At 39.7% G+C, this 19,706-nt stretch overlaps 1 protein-coding gene and 1 long non-coding RNA gene across 2 annotated transcripts; one reads left to right on the forward strand and one right to left on the reverse strand.

Annotated features, from left to right (window-relative positions):
* Positions 1 to 825: 825 nt before the first annotated feature.
* LOC137199748 (uncharacterized) lies at positions 826 to 2,510 on the forward strand. The gene is made up of 2 exons (XR_010931848.1): positions 826 to 977; positions 1,800 to 2,510. It is a non-coding gene; the product is annotated as an uncharacterized lncRNA (long non-coding RNA).
* An 11,279-nt stretch (positions 2,511 to 13,789) lies between these two features.
* qrsl1 (glutaminyl-tRNA amidotransferase subunit QRSL1) lies at positions 13,790 to 19,672 on the reverse strand. Its single transcript, XM_067614262.1, has 11 exons — positions 19,537 to 19,672; positions 18,165 to 18,324; positions 17,988 to 18,086; positions 17,793 to 17,889; positions 17,449 to 17,610; positions 17,144 to 17,319; positions 16,419 to 16,531; positions 15,782 to 15,974; positions 15,487 to 15,604; positions 15,070 to 15,275; positions 13,790 to 14,594 (listed from the first exon to the last, which is right to left on the reverse strand). The coding sequence occupies exons 1-11, from the start codon at positions 19,558 to 19,560 to the stop codon at positions 14,377 to 14,379; spliced, it is 1,566 nt and encodes a 521-aa protein (XP_067470363.1). The 5' UTR covers positions 19,561 to 19,672; the 3' UTR covers positions 13,790 to 14,376.
* Between the last annotated feature and the right edge of the window lie 34 nt (positions 19,673 to 19,706).

The following is a 19,706-nucleotide window of genomic DNA, read 5'->3' on the forward strand; positions in this document are numbered from 1 at the left end:
TAATGATATTTAGCGGCTGATTCCCCCTTTTTTCACTTTTACTTTTAAAAAAGTGTTAGACATCGTAGAAAAATCCTTAACAGTTTAAACCACCTTCAGAATTGCGAAACCTTTATTTTGTTAATGAAAACAGAAAAAAGAGCGATTTCAGATATTTCTCCATTCAGACCACATTAGACCACGTCCAAACCAAAAAACACTATACTTATGTCAAATCTGGACCAGCTTAACAAGGAGACTCCAGAGAGTTGTTAAAACTTTATTCTATTTGTGAAAAATGAAAAAAGGACGATCACTGATATCCCTACATCCAGACCACATTAGACCAGATTTTTTTAGTTTTTACAAATAGAATGAAGGTTTCACAAATCTGAAACAGTGTTTTAATGAGTGTTAGAGTCTCCTAGTTAATCTAGTTCAGATTTGACAAGTCTAAGTATAGTGGTTTTTGGTCTGTGAAATCACTTTTTTTTTTTGTTTTCATGAGCAGCTCTCTCTCTCCCTCTCTCTGCCCTCCCATGGTCACTGTTAGGAACTACAACTTCACAGTCAAGTAGAAATCTTCAAAGTGAGAAAGAAACAGCGTAAATGGAATTTGAAAAGTGTCCATGTAGTAGCAAACATGTGGTAGCTACAAAAATGTAGGCACCACTTTGATGAAGCAACCTTAAGCAGACTGATAGCAATAAAATAGCCTACGTCTAGACATACAGATAGATAGGCTATACCGCTATGCTTCCTATACTTCCCACAATACTTGAATGCAGCATGAGGACAGCAGGTGGTACCGAGTGCCTGATGATGTCACTGGGAGTATAAAAGACAAGTCTGTATCCTGTTTCATTTACCTTTTCACTTTCCAGCAGACCTGAACGAAGCAACGAGCGCAGCCTTTGTTCACACTCCATCCCAAGATGAATAAGATGTGGGTCGCTTACATTGGAGTTCTCCTGCTGGCTCTCCATCTTTCATCACAGGTTGGTTTGTTCATTCAGTTCATGTTATTCCTTTAATTTTAATGGGCTATTAACCCATTTGTAAGAGTTTACCAGTTTTGCGCTGATACAGAGGGACTAAAATGATGTGGCCAACTAAGTTTTCTTTTTTTTTTTCGAGACTACAAGCTCAAATTTCACAGGTGGCTTTAATTCTAATTAAAGGATGTTTTTGCTATAAACTGGTGGCCCGTGCAAGTATGTTAAAGTGTAGCATAGTAGGCTAAAGGCGCTGCCTAAAAACTGTTAAACAAAAACGGAACATCTCTATAAAGACCAAACGGCAGGTGCAGTTACCTGTAACCTAATAGGCTACCTGTAGAACAGTGTTTTTTTTTTTTGGGGGGGGGGGGGGGGGGTTTCATGTCATTTGAGAATCTTAATCAGGCACATCAAGTTTTTATTTTTAGGATTTGAAAGAACAAACTTAAGTTTTCATATTAAAGGTTGAAGGGAATCTAGCTACGTTCATTGAATAAGTAACAGCAAGGAGAAATTGAATTTGTTGGCTGTGTATAGTAAGAAATACTCTTAGATGCGGAGTTTTGAGGCTTTGTTTGGCGGATGTTTGTCCTGTAGTGACGTTAAACCTGCTTTCTACTGGCCCGTTGCTACATCTTTGGCATCTCGCTTGTGTCCTTGAACTTTACGCACACATGCGTAAAGTTTCATTAAGGAGAGGAATTATCATACATGACCTCATTGTGCTAGGTTACCGTTACAGTCCTGTAGGAACTTGGTTGTTTTTTTTTTTTTTTTTTTTTTTTTTTTTTTAACTGGTAACGATATGGATTTGTGTTGTAGATCGTCGTGGCCCAGTCCGACATGAACGCGACTATATCCAGCACGACGCCGCCCAAACCCACCACCACGGTGGCGCCGACAGAGAAGAGCGGGTCCGTGAGGAACGACGCCTTCACTCTGCTCCTGCCGCTGGCACTAGCTGCCTCTCTCCTCCACAGCTGGTCCCAATGACCGGACTGATGGCCCTCCGCACTGGACAAACCTCCACGTCACGGAAGGATGGAGGACGCAACGTTATTCCAAGAGCAATTCTTTAAAAATCCTTCCACCTTCAATCATGTTTTGGATTTCGTCATATAAATTTCTGTCCTCCAGTGGAGAATTTTTGTTTTTGAAAGGAGCGCGCACTGCCGTAGCGCAGCGCGCCAGTTTCACCCTTCTACGCGCCAACCACTAGAGCGCCGTGCCGCTCTTGGATCGTTATGTCCTGATCTCTGCAGGGGCTGTATGGACTGGACTATGTGAAAGTTCCCCTTCTCCAGGAAATCAACGGTCTCTTGGATGAAGCGGTTTCTTTTTTATGAAGAGGGTGGGGGAGACTGTGGCCCGTAGCTCGTCTGCTCACTGCGGATTATATAAAAAAAATAAACAACTTGATATCAGGCTAGTGATTGTAAACATGTTTTGTATCAAATTCTGGAAATATGCCTGATAAATGCAATCTTTTAACTCGAATTTTGTAAGTTCAATAAAGATTTGAATTGTAAGTGACCAGATTGAATACTCATTCATTTTTTTTTTCTTTTTGTCTAACATCAAAATTTAAGGCAAATGTGTACACTTTAAACTATATAAGACTGCCTCTGAGAAACAAAAATACCGTCTAAGGTAGTTCAGCTGAGAATACACAAAGCTAGGATCAGTCAGTCAATTACACTTGGATAACCCAGACCTACTTTAAACTCCATGGCTCTTAATCTGGTATGAGTTGACGTTAAAGTAAACAAATTTGCAAGCCCCAATGCTGTAGACAATAAGTCTATTTATCAATCTGTGCTTAGTTTTTGGCAACTGAAAACACTGGCACAAAACCTGAAGTATCATGTGGCTGTCTGCACTCTGCATCTCTTTCATCCTTAAAGGTCCCCTCAGTTATAAAATGCCAAATGCTCTGGAAAAATTGTAGTGGTTTTTTTCGCAAGTTTAAAAATGATTGCTTCACATGTATTTATCCCACCTTGAAAAATAAATCTTGACTATGTACATGGATGTCTGTCCATATTTTCCTAGAACTGCTGGTTTCGTGATGCCTTCACTCAAGTCCGTTCTCGGCATATGTGAACTGGAAGCTCTGACTCAACATCATACTTTAGGAAATTGTTTACGGGACTACGACTGGCTTCAAAGCTGGTTGTGATGTCACAATATCTTCCTGTAGGTACATGTGTTTGACTCAGTTTTTAAGGTGAGCAGAGAAAATTTCCCCCTTCCAGCAGATGAATGTGAAAACAGCCTTCAAGCCAAGTGAAGTAATAAAAGGCAAAACACATTTTTGAGTGCAGGGGGACTTTAATATTTGTCTTGTTAAGGCCTCTTATCTACTGTAAGTAAGGAGATTACAATATTGAAAGACAAGCTATCCCAACAAACCCTTTCAGTTAACTTGAGTTAATTCTTGCTGTTCGGTGTCCTGTTACACAGCAGCAACTGACATGTTGACAACTTGAATTTTCTTCAGGTAAAGTTTCTTCTCACTATATGACAAGCCTTTATTGTGGAGTATATGATATAAAGATACCATTCAAAATACATCAGTTCATATTGACGTCATCTTATGGTTTCTTATCACCTTTTCTACCAGCTCACCACAAATACACAAGCTATGTGTGCTCTCTGCACACAAAGGGAGGTTGTGAGTACTAAACAAATTTTTAAAAAAACAACTTCAATTATTGACTGAGAGCAGGTGAATAATTCAAAAGCTGGTGAGGTGTGCTTCCTCCTTCACCTGGTGCTGCCATCAAAGGGACTCTCTATCTGAAAGACTGACTGGTGGAATTCACCTGTTGTTAACCCCCCCTCCGCTCCCCCTTGTGCACCCACTCTTGATCTGTGTGGGAATTGCATCCCACCCTGATCACATGACAATGGCTGCATTGTCCAGCTCATCTTATCTACTCCAAAAGCTAGACCCAGATCAGGACCTTTGCTCCATGAGCCTGCCTCCCATTCCTCCCTCCTATTTCCTGGTGCCACTTTATATCAGGGACCTCTTAGCTTCTTCCTCATAAACATAATGGGGTTTTTTGTAGTTTTATTTTGAAGATGAGGATCTCTCTGTCTCTTTTCCTCTTATCACTACCTCATAATCCAAAGCTGAAGAGGCTTGACAGAGCAGTAGCCACATTCCTGCAGTGCGGCCGTGTAACCTTAATGCTAGTGGAGTGCGGTCAGGTGATAAAGAGAAGAGTTCTCCTTTAGATGACCGCCAGAGTGTGACCACTTAAAGCCCTCCTCCTCCTCCCTCCCAGCCACTCCATCCATCTCCCCCTGAAATGTAAGGAGAAACCTGAGTTCAGGTATAGGCAAATAAAAGAGAAAGGAGAGGAAGTGTAAGAGGAGGGAGAGGGGGGTGTGAGGTGGTAGGAACATTGGGGGAAAGGTGAAGGACACTCCACAACTTTCATCACTGAGCTGTGCAGCTCCTTCACCTTCTCTCCAGCTCACTCTTTTCCAAGCAGGAATCTCAAACCCATGACGCTGAAGCTGATAAGTGGTCTGACACCGGCCACTAAACGGGCACGGTGCTTTTTACCATCACTACCGCTGTACCTGAACGCGTCATGCTTTCAGGAGCAGTTTTGTCCCTCAACAGTGATTCAGCATCAAATCCACAGTGTCTCTGAGTCTAAAACAACAGCTCAGAGTTTGCTGCTCATCAATAAGTCAAAGACTATCATGTGCTGGAAACAGATATCTACACTTTCACTGTGGCTTCCCAGCATGATGCCTACAGCACATGACAGCTTCAAGGAAGTTGTTGTGTAGCTTCTGCTTCTACATTTGCTATGACTGAAAAGGATTGCGAGAGAACTGAAACAGTGAAGTCACTGATGTCATGTTCATTTTGGTTTTGTACTGAGTCTTGCATTTAATTTACTGTTTAAGGGAAGTAAAGTGGATGCGTTTCCTGGTGAGATGCTGCAATGATTCGTTACTGCATGAAAGCTTTGACCCTCTTCAGCTAAAAAAGAACATTTCGGAGCAACTGAGAATCTCCTTTACCTTTAAACTGTTGTACATGTTTTTTATATAATTAAATGCAAACTAAGATGTCCCAGACTACATTTCTTATTTGCGCCTTCATCGGCCTTCATTTATTTTAATTTTATATATTTATAATAAATGATTCTTCTCTCTTCATCTGTATCTCTTATTGATTGGTGCTGATGGACGGGCAAGCAACCACCCATTAAAGACAAAGAGAGCCAAAGAAAAATATCAACCATTGGACATTCACTCAGAAGAGTCAGCACAGTCTTTTAGCACTGAACAGGTAATACTATCTGAGCAAAGTGAGTGACCATAAAGTAAGAAAAACACAAGCTAAATACAAACTGAGTGACTACAACCTGGCCAATCAGAGTCATTAATACAAACAAACCTGGCAAAACAGAGAAAACAAACCAACTGCGCTACACTTCCTATTACACTTTACACTTTAAGTCCCCCTATTTAGCATTTATAAGCAGCATATAAAACAGTTAATACATGGTTTATAACACACTATATTGTAGTTGTACACAAATAAAAGTGTTTATTAATGTATTTGTTAGTCAGACAAAATAATAAAATACAGTTGCAATAATATAAAATATGTTTTAATAAGACAAGTTATAATTGTTGACAAAATACTGTACATTAATAAACACTTAAAACTTTCCTTATATCTGATATATGAACATATCATTATAGTGTGTAATAAACCAGTTAGTAACTGTTTATATACTGCTTAGAGCTGAACAGGGGGACTTAAAGTAAACGGTTACCCCTTTTAAGTTTTTTAAAAAATTTTTAACCAAAATAAAACTGCCAAGAATTCTCAATATTCCCAGCAAAATTCAATGTTGCTAACAGACCAAAACATATTGAACTGACATCACCATGAAAGCAGCAAAATCTCCTCAGAGCATGTCACAGCCTGAGGAAAAAGAACAATGAAACAATTCAACTGCACTAAACAGTACTGAGCTCCATCAAAACCATTTGTTGTCTTTACTTCTTACATTGTGAATTATTATACTTACACTATAAATCTTGTACAATGTGCTCTGGCAACACTGTAATGTCATACCAGTCTCAGAAAATTTGAATTAGAAAGTTGAGACTGAGCAATAAATTACTGCTTTATTAATTTAAAACAACTGATGATTTACACCTCCAACAACCTCTGTGGGAAAGAAAGAAGTAGTACAATTATATAGTCACACACTCTCCATATGTGACAGCGATAAAGACAGATCTAATTTCAAGACTGCTGTACACTTTTATCATTTTAAAGAAACTGCATGGCTCCCCCATTGAAACTGAAGTATGCACAATCTCACCATGATCTAAAGCATCAGCAGAAAGGACAAAAGTTGCCAATATATCATTGTAGGTTTACAGTATATATATGTATGTATACTGTGGTATATCAGTCAGTTTTGGATGTGGCGACATGCCACAGTAGAGCAACAGGAACAACAGCATGTTACTATTGATCTTACTTTCATATAGGGGTTGTATAACATATTGTATAATAATAACATAATATCCCTTCACTTAATACAGTTATTGTATTGATATGTGATCATTGCATGCACTGTTACTTCAGGGAAGTTACAATGTGCTCTATCACTACATCCTGTACAAATACAGAACTTGAGAGACATGTCACAATTCCCATAAGCACAGGGTGTATGATTTCTGAGCTTACTTATTAGTTGAAACTTAGAGGCCTTTTAATTCTCTCTTGCTATTTTCATTACAGTTTATGTTTTTTTTTCCATAACAAATGTCAGTGCATGAGCAAGTAGTGACACAGTGCTTTAACTGAACACTGAAGACACTCTATCAGGATGCACAGGTTGTCGTGGTGCTTGATCCTGTCATGTTACTGTCCAGTGCTGTTAACCATCAAGCCCCCTGGCTCGCATGCCATTTCCAGTCTGGGTTTGCAATAAGAGGAAGAAGGTGTTGTCAGATGCTGCATGCAGTTTTGTCAACACATCCTCCTTTCTTGTTCCTGTCTAATCTGACACCTAGATTATAAAACACTGTAAAATCATATTTTCCAGCTTTATGTATTAAACATTACCTGCTAGCATGGAGAACCAATTAACAGTCAAACATGTTTTTCTATGTATGGTGGTAATTATCCAATCATCTGGTCATAATGGCAACCATCTCTAAGTCACTGTGTTTATCTCATGTCATTCAACGGTATGTGCAGCCTTTCCTATACATTCACTCTGTGTTCCCAATTCAAAGCCCAGCATACATATCTGTGAGGGTGCATTTGTCCCATTTCTATGTTCCATCTTGCAGTCTGTTGTGAAACAGTTTGTGTGACTTACTGATACTGATACTGATACTGATTTACATAGTTTATAAAAGGCATTACGTGTCAAATATTGTGGCAAACACTGAGGCTCTTCTACAGTCCTAACATTTATGTAAATGATACTTCTTTGAATGACAAAGAGCCATTTCATAAACAAATAATTATGTTTGTCATGTCTGAAAAGGGTACAACATCACTCATGTATAGCTGGTTTGTTAGTTTAAAAGGAATAGGTTGACATTTTGGGAAATATGCTTATTCCCTTTCTTGCCAAGATTAATCAGAATCAGAATCATCTTTATTGGCCAAGTATGTTTATGCATACAAGGAATTTGACTCCAGTTTAGTGGCTCTCAATGTACTTACACATAACATAACAATCTTCAGGAAGACACACAAGGAATATATATACACAGGTGAAACCGTTTCTGTGAACTGCAAACAGGATACAAATAGTGCAAAGGTGTGAAGAGTGCACAGAGTGCTGAAGTACATACTGAATTCTTAAGAAGTGACATGTTACTTTATATACATATAGTAGGTGGTTATGCTGTTTATTTTGAACACTGGATCTGAATACAGAAACAGAAGTGTAAAAACAACAAGTTGTGGGTTTTACCAGGCGCGAGTTTTAGTCTCCTAGGATGGCGAGAGAATGTTCCGCAAAGACCTGCCTCTACTCTGCCTCTGATTGGCTCTGACCCTGATATTCTTACCCTAACTCTAACCATCTCACTCCCCATGCTGAACCAATGAAAGCAACAAATACTAGCCAATCAAAGGCAGAGTAGGGCGGGTCTTCGCAGATTCCATCGCCATAGGAAACAAAATATGCTTACTGGGCTAGCCTAGCTGTCCCCCTGTTTCCAGTCTTTGTGCTAAGCTAAGCTAACCAGCTGCTGTCAGTAGCTGCATATTTACGGTATGTGAGAGTTTATCAGTTTCTCATTTAACTCTTCAACTCAGTGAATAAGTTACTTTCTAAATTGTCAAACTATTTAAAACTATGGAAAATCAAAAGGGAGAGATTAACTTTTTTGGTGGGAAGGAGGCTATATAAAAACATTTTTAATGTAGTATTTTATGTAAAGCTCATGTAAAAGTGTAAATATTACATTTGAATGATTCCCCATTACATTTTAGTCCAGTTCAACATTCAAATCTTGCTTTAAGTATTTATGGAAATATCCACTCACCATATACAAAGAATGGTTCTATTTACAACAGTTATTTCTGTTGAATTGTGCATTGGATAACCAGCTAACATGCGTACCCTGCATTTGAGCAAGTGAAGATCTTTCAGCCTCCCAATGAGTGTCCCAGCTTTCACCCTGAACTGTCCCACATTAGGAAAGGTGCATAATCTGGAACAATTTGGCACAAGACTTTTACATTTGCCATATCTTCTCTGAGTATGATATCTGCATTCTCTTGTCTGATATGAATAGAAAACACCTTGTGGATTTCAGAATGGTATTGGGTGTGGATATAATGTATTGCCTTCATATCAAAATATATTGCTGAAGTGCCAATGCAAAAATTGTCCCACATTACTCTAATTCACCAATTGTACTAAGATCAGTTATATATTCAGAGTATATTTGGCACAATAGTTGTAAACTAATACTTTTTGCCATGTAAAGGAGACAGATGAGTGGGGGCAGTGGCCTATTATTTAAACTCACTATTGTTATGTGCCACTGATATTGCCACTCTCTAGAGGCAAAACAAAAGTCTACAATAATTTGGTCCACTCATCTATCCATCCAGCCCGCCTTGCAGGGAACTTGAGGAAATCCAAACAGGGTACAAGGTGTTATAAAAATTATGATTACACTGTGTATGTGTGTTACTATTTTATCTAGATCATGATGAATTGTTCCTGTTTTGTACTGCAACTCTGCAACATCAGCAGACTTATCAGCAGACTTATCAGATAAGGTTAAATGGTATATTTGTAAAGAGGAAGATGTAGAAATTAAAATTCGTTGGAGACAGGGTGAGACATGTCGTGTGGGGTTCAGTTGGGCAGGATGGCTCCTGAACAGGAGAACTGAAAACAGACATGATGTTATCTATAAGTCTGTATTTGATAGATTAAGAGAAGAACTCTAACTCCTACTCAAGGTGTATAAAACCCTGCTATAAGCGCTCCACTGGGAGCCTTTTTCTTTGTAACCTAATCCTGTGTGTTGCACTGCAAAACACTCCTTCTTGTACAAGAAAATAAATTCTATTTAACTTTGATACTTCGGTCTCTATTGTTTTAGAGGTTATTACGAAGAAATTCTTTTGACACAGGGTACATCCCCGACAAGCCACAAGGCTACCATATACAGACGTATGGTGATGTTTGACCTTGAACTAGATCCAAAAACAGCCTTTTAAAGAATGCTGAACATGCAACCAGAAGTTAATCTTTGGATGGTGCTGAGGGAACCCCCCCGCCCCCCACTCTTCATAATCACTGAAACCAAAAATATGACATCAAAAACATCCCTTGTGTGATGCCAAAAACTTCTTAGGTGTGATGTTCCTCAGTATCTGTAACCAGACTATTTGGTGTCTTGTGAGTCCTGTGTGAAAATATCAAAGGACCAGTATCTGTGACTGTCAAGCAGGGTATACAGTATATACTGTACATTCTCATAGGGACCTGTTACCATGTAGGAGTACCAGAACTGTATGTGGAAGATGGCTTATGTGTGTATGAGAGGAGTCTGTGCTTTTCTGAGATTTCATTAGCACGTCCTTCTCTGTCAGCCGTGAGCGAGGGTGACAGTTGCGTAATGCACACAGGGATCAGGATCAAATGAGAAGCAATGGAAAGAGCTGGGCAGGTGGGAGGGATGGAGTGAGGATGAAGGAGAGGAGAAGAGGATACCACACAAATCCACACATTAGGAGAGGAGAATGTCAAAGGAAACAAGAGCCTGGCATTGGCCCTCTGTGTTCTGTTGTGTGTTTGTGTGGTGTGTGTGAAATATTGGAAACAACAAATCTGGCTCAATATGTGTGACTAACTCCCCTAAGCCCTATATTTAAAGGGGACATATAATGCTTTTTGGTGATTTTCTGTTATTTACATACTGTAATGATGTTCATAAATGAACATCTGTTACATTCAAGCCCTTGCCAAATGAGTTGGCACAATACTGATTAAGCCTATCACCACCAGGTAAATCTCTCTGTTTTTGCAGTATACCAGAGTTTTAAAATGTGGTGTCTGTGGCGACTCTCCCGCACTAGCGCACAAGTAGTGATGTGTTTTACGTCAACCATTGGTTTGAGACTGTTGACCTGGGGAGACTGTCCTCAGTGCGCCCCAACAGCGTCGCATCGCCAGGGCAGGGACCGGCCCACGTTAAAAGCATCAAGGGTCTGCAGCAATGACGTCAACAGTAATAGCTAGCAAACTAAATGTTGTTGCTATTACTTTTGACTTGGCTAACGTGAACTGTTCTTGTTCTTCTCATGTTGGCATTATACTTGTTGGCCAAACAAGAGGAGTATTAGTAACTCTTCCAGGATTACTAGTTTGCTATTCTGTCTTCCCCTGTTTCAAACCCCATCTGTGTGGCTACCGGGTCACTACTGTAATTAACATTAAAATTAATTATTTTCTGATGACTGATTGAACCTCCTGCAGTATTTCCTCGTAATTCAGCAGTCAGGATTAGCATCATGGATGTCAAGACAACGGGAGACATTAGGTCTTATTTCTTGGTAAATGTAAGTAGCTATGTATGTAATAAAAGGCTGAATTAGCTCACTTCATATCCCTCAGCAGATAACATTTGCCAGTAAGCACATGCTTGGTGGGTTAACTTCTTATCTAGTGTTGTATTGCAGTTCCCTTCGTTTTCATAGCTAACTTGTATGGTAAATAGGGAGTTCCATTCATCATTTAGCTTTGTTGTTAATGCAAATATCAGAGAGAGACAGAAAAAGAAAGAGAGAAAGGCCAGGCCAGAGAGAAAAGAGGAGTGAACAGGTAAGAATTTGCACTATGAGCAGTAATGTTACCACAAAGAGCACATCCTTCTGATTTAAGCAATGTTTTAAATCAATTTCTCCCATCGCTCATTCTAGGTGCATGAACAGAGGAGCCTTTTTTTAAGTTAAGGTGTATCACTTAATGGTTGTCAATACAGGTAAGAGAGAGACAGACCTGTGCACTGTAATGTTATCTCACTGCGCACATCCTTCTGATGTAATTGTTAAAAAACAATTTATCCCATGTAAAAGACTAAAACTAGACAAATATGTTTGTCAGTGCCAGTGTATTACATAGTGGTTGTCCATATAGGCATCAGAGAGTGATAGAGGCAGACAGAGAGAAAGAGCGACAGAGCCCAGGTCAGGCAGAAATGAGAAAGAGGTGACCTCCTTCCTCCTTCCTGTAATTAGTGTCATAACACATTTAAATGCTCATAGAGTACACTTATTATGTACCATATACTGTATATGTGCACCATAAAAAGTATTGCGATTTTTGTTGATGTATTTTAGAATCATCGGCTGATCATGTATAATATACCAAGGAAATGGACATTGGTTTTTCATATGGTATGCATGAAATGGTTATTTTGTCAGGTTGATGTGGGACCACCACCAAGTAGAAGCACCTGAGGCACAGTAAAGGCAGAGTGATGCACAGGGTTGTAAGTGAGGACTTGAAATGACCCCCTGCCAAATTTGTGTCCCCACCATTTTCCACATCAAACTTACACCCTTGCTTAGCATAAAGACTGGAAGACTGGGGAAACAGATAGACTGACTGTGTCAATACACATGAATACGCGTATTTCCACAAAATGTCAACCTATTCCTCTAAAGATGAAGCGCTTGCTAATGTAACAAGCCCTAACTGGCCTTATCCTATTCTTAATTATCTTAATCAGGCATGCCCAGCTACTTCAAATACAGTAGAGTACTCAATAGATGCTTTGTGTTGTTCTCAGCAGGAGTAGTCTAAAATTGGCAAGTATGCTAGCTGCATGCTAATTGTAGCAACAGTGAGCTGGGATTTGGGGATTTGGGGGTGCAAGCCTATAACACAATTAGGGAATGGTGGACCTGGTCTTGAATAGTAGCACAAATCTGCTGGTGCTGTTAGAATATTCCAATTTATTTGCAAAGCAAAGTAAGGATTTCTGGCACAGTTCTCAAGGGGAAAAGTGTGAAGAGGTGAGCTGGTGAGTCCAGTCTACACAAGTATACAAATACTGTATCAGTATACACAAGTACATCTGGAGTTTGATCTCTTCTGCTTATTTCCAAAAGCAAATCAATTAGTTTAATCTATTCAAGTATTCTAATATTCTAAGCATATCTAATTGTACTTTTGTTGTTGAAAATTTTTGAAACAGTGTTATTTCTATTAAAAATAAGTTAAATTAAAATAAGGATTCTAGTCACAGACACACTTTTGGTTGTGAGGTCATATTTTTTAAGACTAGGGAAGGAAGTATAGCTTAGGTCAACCCTGTATATTTAAACACCGTATGGCCTTAGTAATTGAATATTATATAGACACTGTTGTAGATACAGTGTATTTATGTATAGACACTGATACAGAGGGGAAAAACAAAACAGGAAGAGTGTATGTTTAGTCATAGCAGTGAACAGGAAATGAGATAAAATGATGATTAATTTGTCAGTTATTCTGCAGTGGTTTGGTGAGCAAAGTACACCAGCATCTCTGCTCAAACATCCGTCATATGAATTCATCAAAAGTTCACAGATTCACACCCTTTGTGTAGGCTAGGTTAATACACCAGAAAAAACACAAACCACTTATCTTCTTCTGTGTAAAACCACTTGTCTTATTGTGTGTGAACAATTACGATCACACACAAAACTCAGTTGAATTACTAGGACTAACCGTGAGTGTAACAAGGACCAAGTATAGATACCCTCCTGCAGAGAAATGGGTCAGGATTACATGGAGCTGGAGTCAACTGAGAGCATGTTACTGTTGACTCTTTAAGCACTTAGTATAGCACCTCAGTTTAGGACAGTTTCCAGAGCTGTAATTGGCTTACTGGATTAATTTCACTTGAGTTGACTTTAATGTGTACTACAGTCTTAACATTTCAGGGCAAGTGTCTGCTTGAGCCAAAATGGTTTTAAGAGTTCACTGGTGCTGTTTGATCATGTTAAGTTGTTACCCAACTCTCCTGCAATGGAAATGGACTGATTTATATCTTCTCTCAGACATAAACTTGCAGAAAAATATGGATATTGTTTTAATACATTTCAAATTATCTCCACAAATTGTGGAGATAAACTTAATCATGTGGATGTTGCAGAAGGACGTCAGAAAAGGCTTTTTAAAAATGAATATAATTTCATGACAGGAACAGGAAATACTGTACACATTTATGTAGTTTTTAGCAATCAAAGATCTCCATTTATTAAAGTCTCCCTCCACTCAAAAATGTTTTTCTTCTTGTTCCTACAGTTGGATGTTTGAGCTTCATTGTATAGAATGATGACTGTGCAGAGTTTGACACTAGAAGACTGTTTTCACATTCATCTGCTGAAAATGGAAAGTTTCTCTGTGCTCACTGAAAATCTAATTTTAAGGGGCGGGGCCTGTGAGCAGGATTTGTGACATCACAACTAGTTCAAAAGCCAATCCTGGTCTTTTTCTATCAACAAGCAAAGTGATGAAAGTAGAGGTCAGTTTTAGCAGTACGTGTGCACATGGACACTGTATAAGAAATATCACTCTGTCAAGATAATCCACCTGTCTTGCATTTTTTAACAGCACAAATACAGCAGCATGTCACAGGCTGAAAAACACGTTTCTCCACTCAAACATGATGCATATTGTAAGACAGTTTGACACTTCTTATAATTGTGTTTCATTCCATTACAGATGCTTAAAGCTATCATGTGAGTGATGTACATAATTCCAATGAAAAAGTCCAGATATGGCATCTTACAAGCAAAGAAAGTCCATCTTAAGTCCACAATGTGTGCTTGTATTTAGTGTGATTCTGTGAACAGTGTCCACGGTTCTCTTCATACAGCTGAAATCTGCTCCCTTTTGGTCACACCCGTCTCATTCCTGCTCTCACTGGAGTCTCCAAACTCACTGATGGAGGGAAACCCAACCCTCTGCTCCATCCACTGGGCAACACTAAGCAGCTTCTTGTCTTGGAGGGCTGGGCCTATGAGCTGTAAGCCAATGGGAAGGCCTCGTCTTGATAAAGCGGTTGGCACTGAAACAGCCGGGAGACCTGGGGGTGATGAAAAAGAGGGTTGAAGGAAAGTTCATGTAAAGGCAATGATTTAGGATCTCAAGGTTAGTTAGAGGTTAGTTTGGAGAGCGATAACAGGCTGGAAAAAGTTTAACTGAATGTAAACATCCCATAAGCCTCTGAGCTACACTTGATCTGAGCTGAAATGATAATGTGTTGGCCAGGTTATGATTTTTTTGCCTTCAGAGGTTTACAACAGAGAACTTCTGCTTCTCACATGACTCATTTCCCCTTTTAAATTTTACTTCAACATTTGTCATGCAATTTGCCTTTGTTATTATTTGAATAAGGAAATAATTTAGAATAGTTTCAGGTGAAGTTACAGGAAAGTGGATGTATGTATATATTATGTGTTTCCATGCATACAAACACACACAAAAAAAAAAGCAAAACGACTTCCTGAATCCTCCCACGTGCCAACTCAAAAATGAATTAATCCTTTCTCTCTCTCTACCTGCCATGTTGACAGGCTGAGTGAAGACATCTTCCTGCGCGCTGCGTGTTCGGTTGTCTTCCTGTCTGAAGTCGGAGTACCGCGCGGCATCAGTGAGAGTGCTTGGTGTCAGCAGCACGTCAACACCTGAGCTGAACACATGTTTGAAATCGTCCGCGATCAGCCGGCGAACCTTCTGGGCTTTCAAAAAGTAGTGCTCGTAGTTTCTGTCAAAATGAAATATTGGGAAATATTAAAGATTCACTGAACGATATTACTCTCTCTTAAATTTAAAGAAAGGAAACTTAGCAAATGACCAAATTGGCTTATTGGATTGCAGAGTCCAATGACAGCAGAGGAAAAGGTCAAAGCAATAAAGGGTCTGGAGTCAGTGGATTGAGAAAGATTGGTGTGACAAGGTTCAATCTGTTGTCTTACTGTTTGAGCAGGAAGTAGTTGCCAGACAGTATCCTCCCTCTCACCACGTCATTGAAGCCCTCATGTCGGGTTGAGGCGTACATGGCCTCCGTCGAGCTGTCCACCTTGCTACGGTGGCCTGATAGGAGAGGGACAGATATCAGTGACATTATCTTCATCATCATCTGACATGCTGGCGACACATACGATAGAGCCAGAACATCGAGTGATTTCTCCAAAATCTTTTCGCTGTAACTTGCGCGGTGGCGTTTTATGATACAATCCAGCACGTTTCCTGTGATCTACCTGTTCATACCGTATTCTAGGCCGTCAAAACGGGCCATGTTTGATGCAACCTCGGCGTGGCACAGGACGTGGTAACACACAATCGAGTGCTGGGTGTGGGGGAGGGAGACTTGCTTCACGTGCGCCCCCGCCCTCTCGAACATGTCAGCGACACGACTCCACTGCGCTAGAGTCTCCTCCGACAGACCCGGGGCGTGGTACTCCTGACACACATTCACCGACAGGAAAGAGAAGCAGCTTTATGAGCCCAAATGTATCTGTGTTCATCAAGATATTTTATTTTGAGTAATCTTGATGTCTATACAGTATAAAGTCATGTACAAGGAATCTGACTTAACGATCTTTTTGCTAAAAACCTATAAATTTCAAGTGCAGTGCATGGATTGAAACCACTGCAGTAGAAGATGTAGAAATAAATAATACATATATCTCTACATTCCTTACTTATTACTTCCCATTATTTCTAATAGCATAAGGACTGTTGTTCTCTACCATATGTTTAATAATGAAAACTAAATTTCTATAATATTTTGCAAGTGTTAGCTGTCAAATACCCTTGTATGAAATGCTTGTGTGATGATTCCAGTTGATTTGTGAGGAAAATGTGCTGTCAGAAAATAACTATTTTAACACAAAACTGAACTCACCTTCGGAATGCCTACGCAGATATTTTTGACGTCAAAGTCTTCAGGCAGTTCTGTTGATGATGAGGGGGCTGGGACTGTTGTTGAGTCTCTCATATCCAGGCCTTGTAGAATACCTGTGTGACATGTCAATAAAATCCCAGATTAGGTCCATTAGGTCATCATTTGAGGGCAGTATGACAAATGCCCAGCACTGTGGTTTTTTTATACGTCATGTCTACGTCAGTATTTCTTGTGGTATTTGGGCAAGAACACATGTTGAGACTTAAACTGGATGTTGGAGGAAACGTGGCAGGTGACAGTCGGTATGCTAATTGAACTTCTCCCATGAGGTTTTATTATAATTTTAGTCAGTAGACAGACAGGAAGTCACAGCTGCGTGGAATGCACCTCATCAGAAATATCTTATTGAATTAGAGCTATTGTTTTATGTAAAATAGTCCCCCCATGCCTCCTTAACATTTAACACTTCTGGTGTCTTTAATTCACCTTAGTCAATAAAAAAAACAGAAACATTACAGAAATTGATAGCTATATTTGAGCTGGGATGTATTTTGGATCACTGTACTCAATGAGTTTGCAATGAATCAGGGGAATGATTGTTTTTGTTGATCATAAAACAGGAACAAAACAATTGTTTTATGTGGGTCCAGATGGGACACGTTAGCTTACAGTTTAGCACAAGGAAGTGTCACCCGTTTAATAAGAGGTCGTCATCAGTTTCCTACCTAAGACGATGGCTGCATCACTAGCACTGCGGGTCATGATGCCAGGGACGTCCATGGAGTTGACCAGAGGTATGAGGCCGTGCCTGGATAGCAGGCCATAGGTGGGCTTCAGGGCCACAACACCACACAGTGCTGCCGGGTTACGGGTGGAACCACCTGTGTCCGAACCTAAAGCCCTGCCAGGAATGGACCAAACAGTAAATTACAATTTGTAAGCATCATTTTGAATCAAATCTTTATTATCTGTCCCTTTTTTAACAGTTTTGGGATGGACAATGAACATGAATCTGATTGTGTCCCCTCACAGGTAGCTGGTGAGTGAGGCCACGGCTGCAGCACTTCCTCCTGAACTTCCTCCAGAGATGACCCAGTCAGAGTCTGGCACCGCCCCAGTCTGCTCTCTGTAGGAAGCAGCGTAGCTCCAGGGGTTCCTCACTGGACCGAAAGCCCCGTCCGTACTGCCCGACCTGGGAGACAAATAGAGTGCATTTTTAAGAATTTTTGTCTGTCACTGCATTTAAGTCTCATCTTGCATTTGTACACAGCTGTAAGAGCTTTAAAAAGCAATTGTCAAATGCAGACTGGTATTTGTAACTGACTATGTGCTGTACATGAAAAACGACTCTGATATTGATAATATTGGCCTTACCCCATAGCAAACTCATCCATGTTAGTCTTCCCCATGAGAACAGCCCCTTGGTCAAGGAGCTTCTGGACCACTGTAGCGTTGTATGGTGGAGTGTAGTCTGTAGAAAAAGTAAGGTCAGGTTATTATTACAGGTAATTATTTATATTAAGTGGGAAACATGAGACAGAATAACTTTAAACTGAAGTAAACACAGACCTTTAAGCATCCTGGAAGCACATGTGGTCTTGATATTCTCTGTACAGAAGTTGTCCTTGACCGCAAAGGGGATTCCATCCAGAGGACCTTTGGGAGCACCTAAAGGAAGACAGGATCAAACTGTAACACCTATGACTCTACACACAACAGATGAAATACACACTTGCGTGTCCTTACCCTGCAGCAGTCTGGTTTCTGCTTCTTGTGCCTGCTTCAGTGCCAGCTCCTCTGTCACAGTGAGGTAAGCATTTAGATGCTGTGTTTTCTTGATGCGATTAAGACATTTCCTACAAAGCTCTGTTGGGGAGATCCTTCCCTCCCGGAGTGCCAAGGACACCTGGAGAATAATGATGAAATATCAGTGGAGGAATGTAACTTAAGAGTAATTTCACTTTCAAAATATTTGTTCTTTACATGTAAATTTACATTTTATGCTACTTTATACAGTACTTCTACTCTGCAATATTTCCGCAGTCAATACTGTGAAGCAACTAATGATTGTTTTTTTTTATTAACGTTTTATTTTTACAATCAATCAGTTAGTTGATGAGTATATGAAACGCCAAAAGATGGAACCGGCAAATGTTTGGCAGTTTCTCTTGTTAAACAGCTTTAACAATTAAGAATTTACATTTAACGACTCAACACCAGATAAAATATTTAAAATTTTCTAAACTTTCATATTAAAATGCATTTACATGTTGCTGCGTCAGTAGTAATTGGGGCTGAAACCAACGATTATTCTCATTATCAATTAATCTGTTGATTATTTTCTTGATTAACTGATTAGTTGTTTGGTCCATAAAATGTCAGAAAACAGTGACAGATGTCAGTTGCTGTTTCCCACAAAGCCCAAGCTGACATCCTTAAATGTCTTGTTTTACTAAGGCTATATAGTACAGTACTTTGTATTTTTATACAGTTTTGTTTGCATAGCCATAATCATTCCTCCTGTCCATTAGAAGATCCCTTCATTATGCACATATAATGTAAGTGATGGGGACAAAATCCACAGTCCTCCTTCTGTGCAAAAATGTATTTAAAAGTTTATCTGAAGCTAATATGAAGCTTCAGTGTCCAAATGAGTCAAATCAAGTAGATATCTTTCAACGTTACAGTCTGTTTAGTGCGAAAATCCCTCTTTTTGTTACTATACTTCCACCGCAGTTCAACAGGGAAACACAAACACTTGTAAAAATATTTAGTTATTGTATTGGTTTTGAAACACGGCCGAATAATTTCTGACTGCAGACGTACATATTCAATTAACAACTAGAGAAGACAGTTAAGACAGTTATTGAGTTTATTAGTAGCTGCCCTGCTTTGCAATGTCTTCTACTATATTCATAATACAATTACACTGAATTTACAGAGAGCAGAAAAAACAGACAAGGCGTCTTTATGCTGTTTCCTGACAGTATGTCAGAAATATTATGTCTGACTTAAGCTAGTTATAAATCCACAGCACAACATGTCCACTGCACAGCTACACGCAGCACACAGACACCAACAACTAAAGCTCAGAGGACTCGTGAATAGTCGTACAAACCTCCCTCAGTGTCAGGCTGAGCATGTTCACAGTATGTCTGGAGACAACCTTTCAAGTTATCATCAACCTTCGTACAGTGTGCAGCACTCGGAGGCTTCCATGTTTGTTTCGGTCATCAACGTCTAACAGCGCTTTCCTTGATTGGATAGCAGTTGAGCAAACGGCGCTCT

This window comes from Thunnus thynnus, chromosome 16 (genome assembly GCF_963924715.1).
Source record: "Thunnus thynnus chromosome 16, fThuThy2.1, whole genome shotgun sequence".
Taxonomy (NCBI): domain Eukaryota; kingdom Metazoa; phylum Chordata; class Actinopteri; order Scombriformes; family Scombridae; genus Thunnus; species Thunnus thynnus.

Excerpts from the sequence above, each read along its gene's own strand:
- qrsl1 (XM_067614262.1), bottom strand. The coding sequence starts at position 19,560 with ATGCTCAGCCTGACACTGAGGGAG. Across the intron at positions 17,611-17,792 it reads ATGGATGAGTTTGCTATGGG|GTCGGGCAGTACGGACGGGG; the intron begins GTAAGGCCAATA and ends TTTGTCTCCCAG. Across the intron at positions 14,595-15,069 it reads TCAGCCTGTCAACATGGCAG|GTCTCCCGGCTGTTTCAGTG; the intron begins GTAGAGAGAGAG and ends CATCACCCCCAG.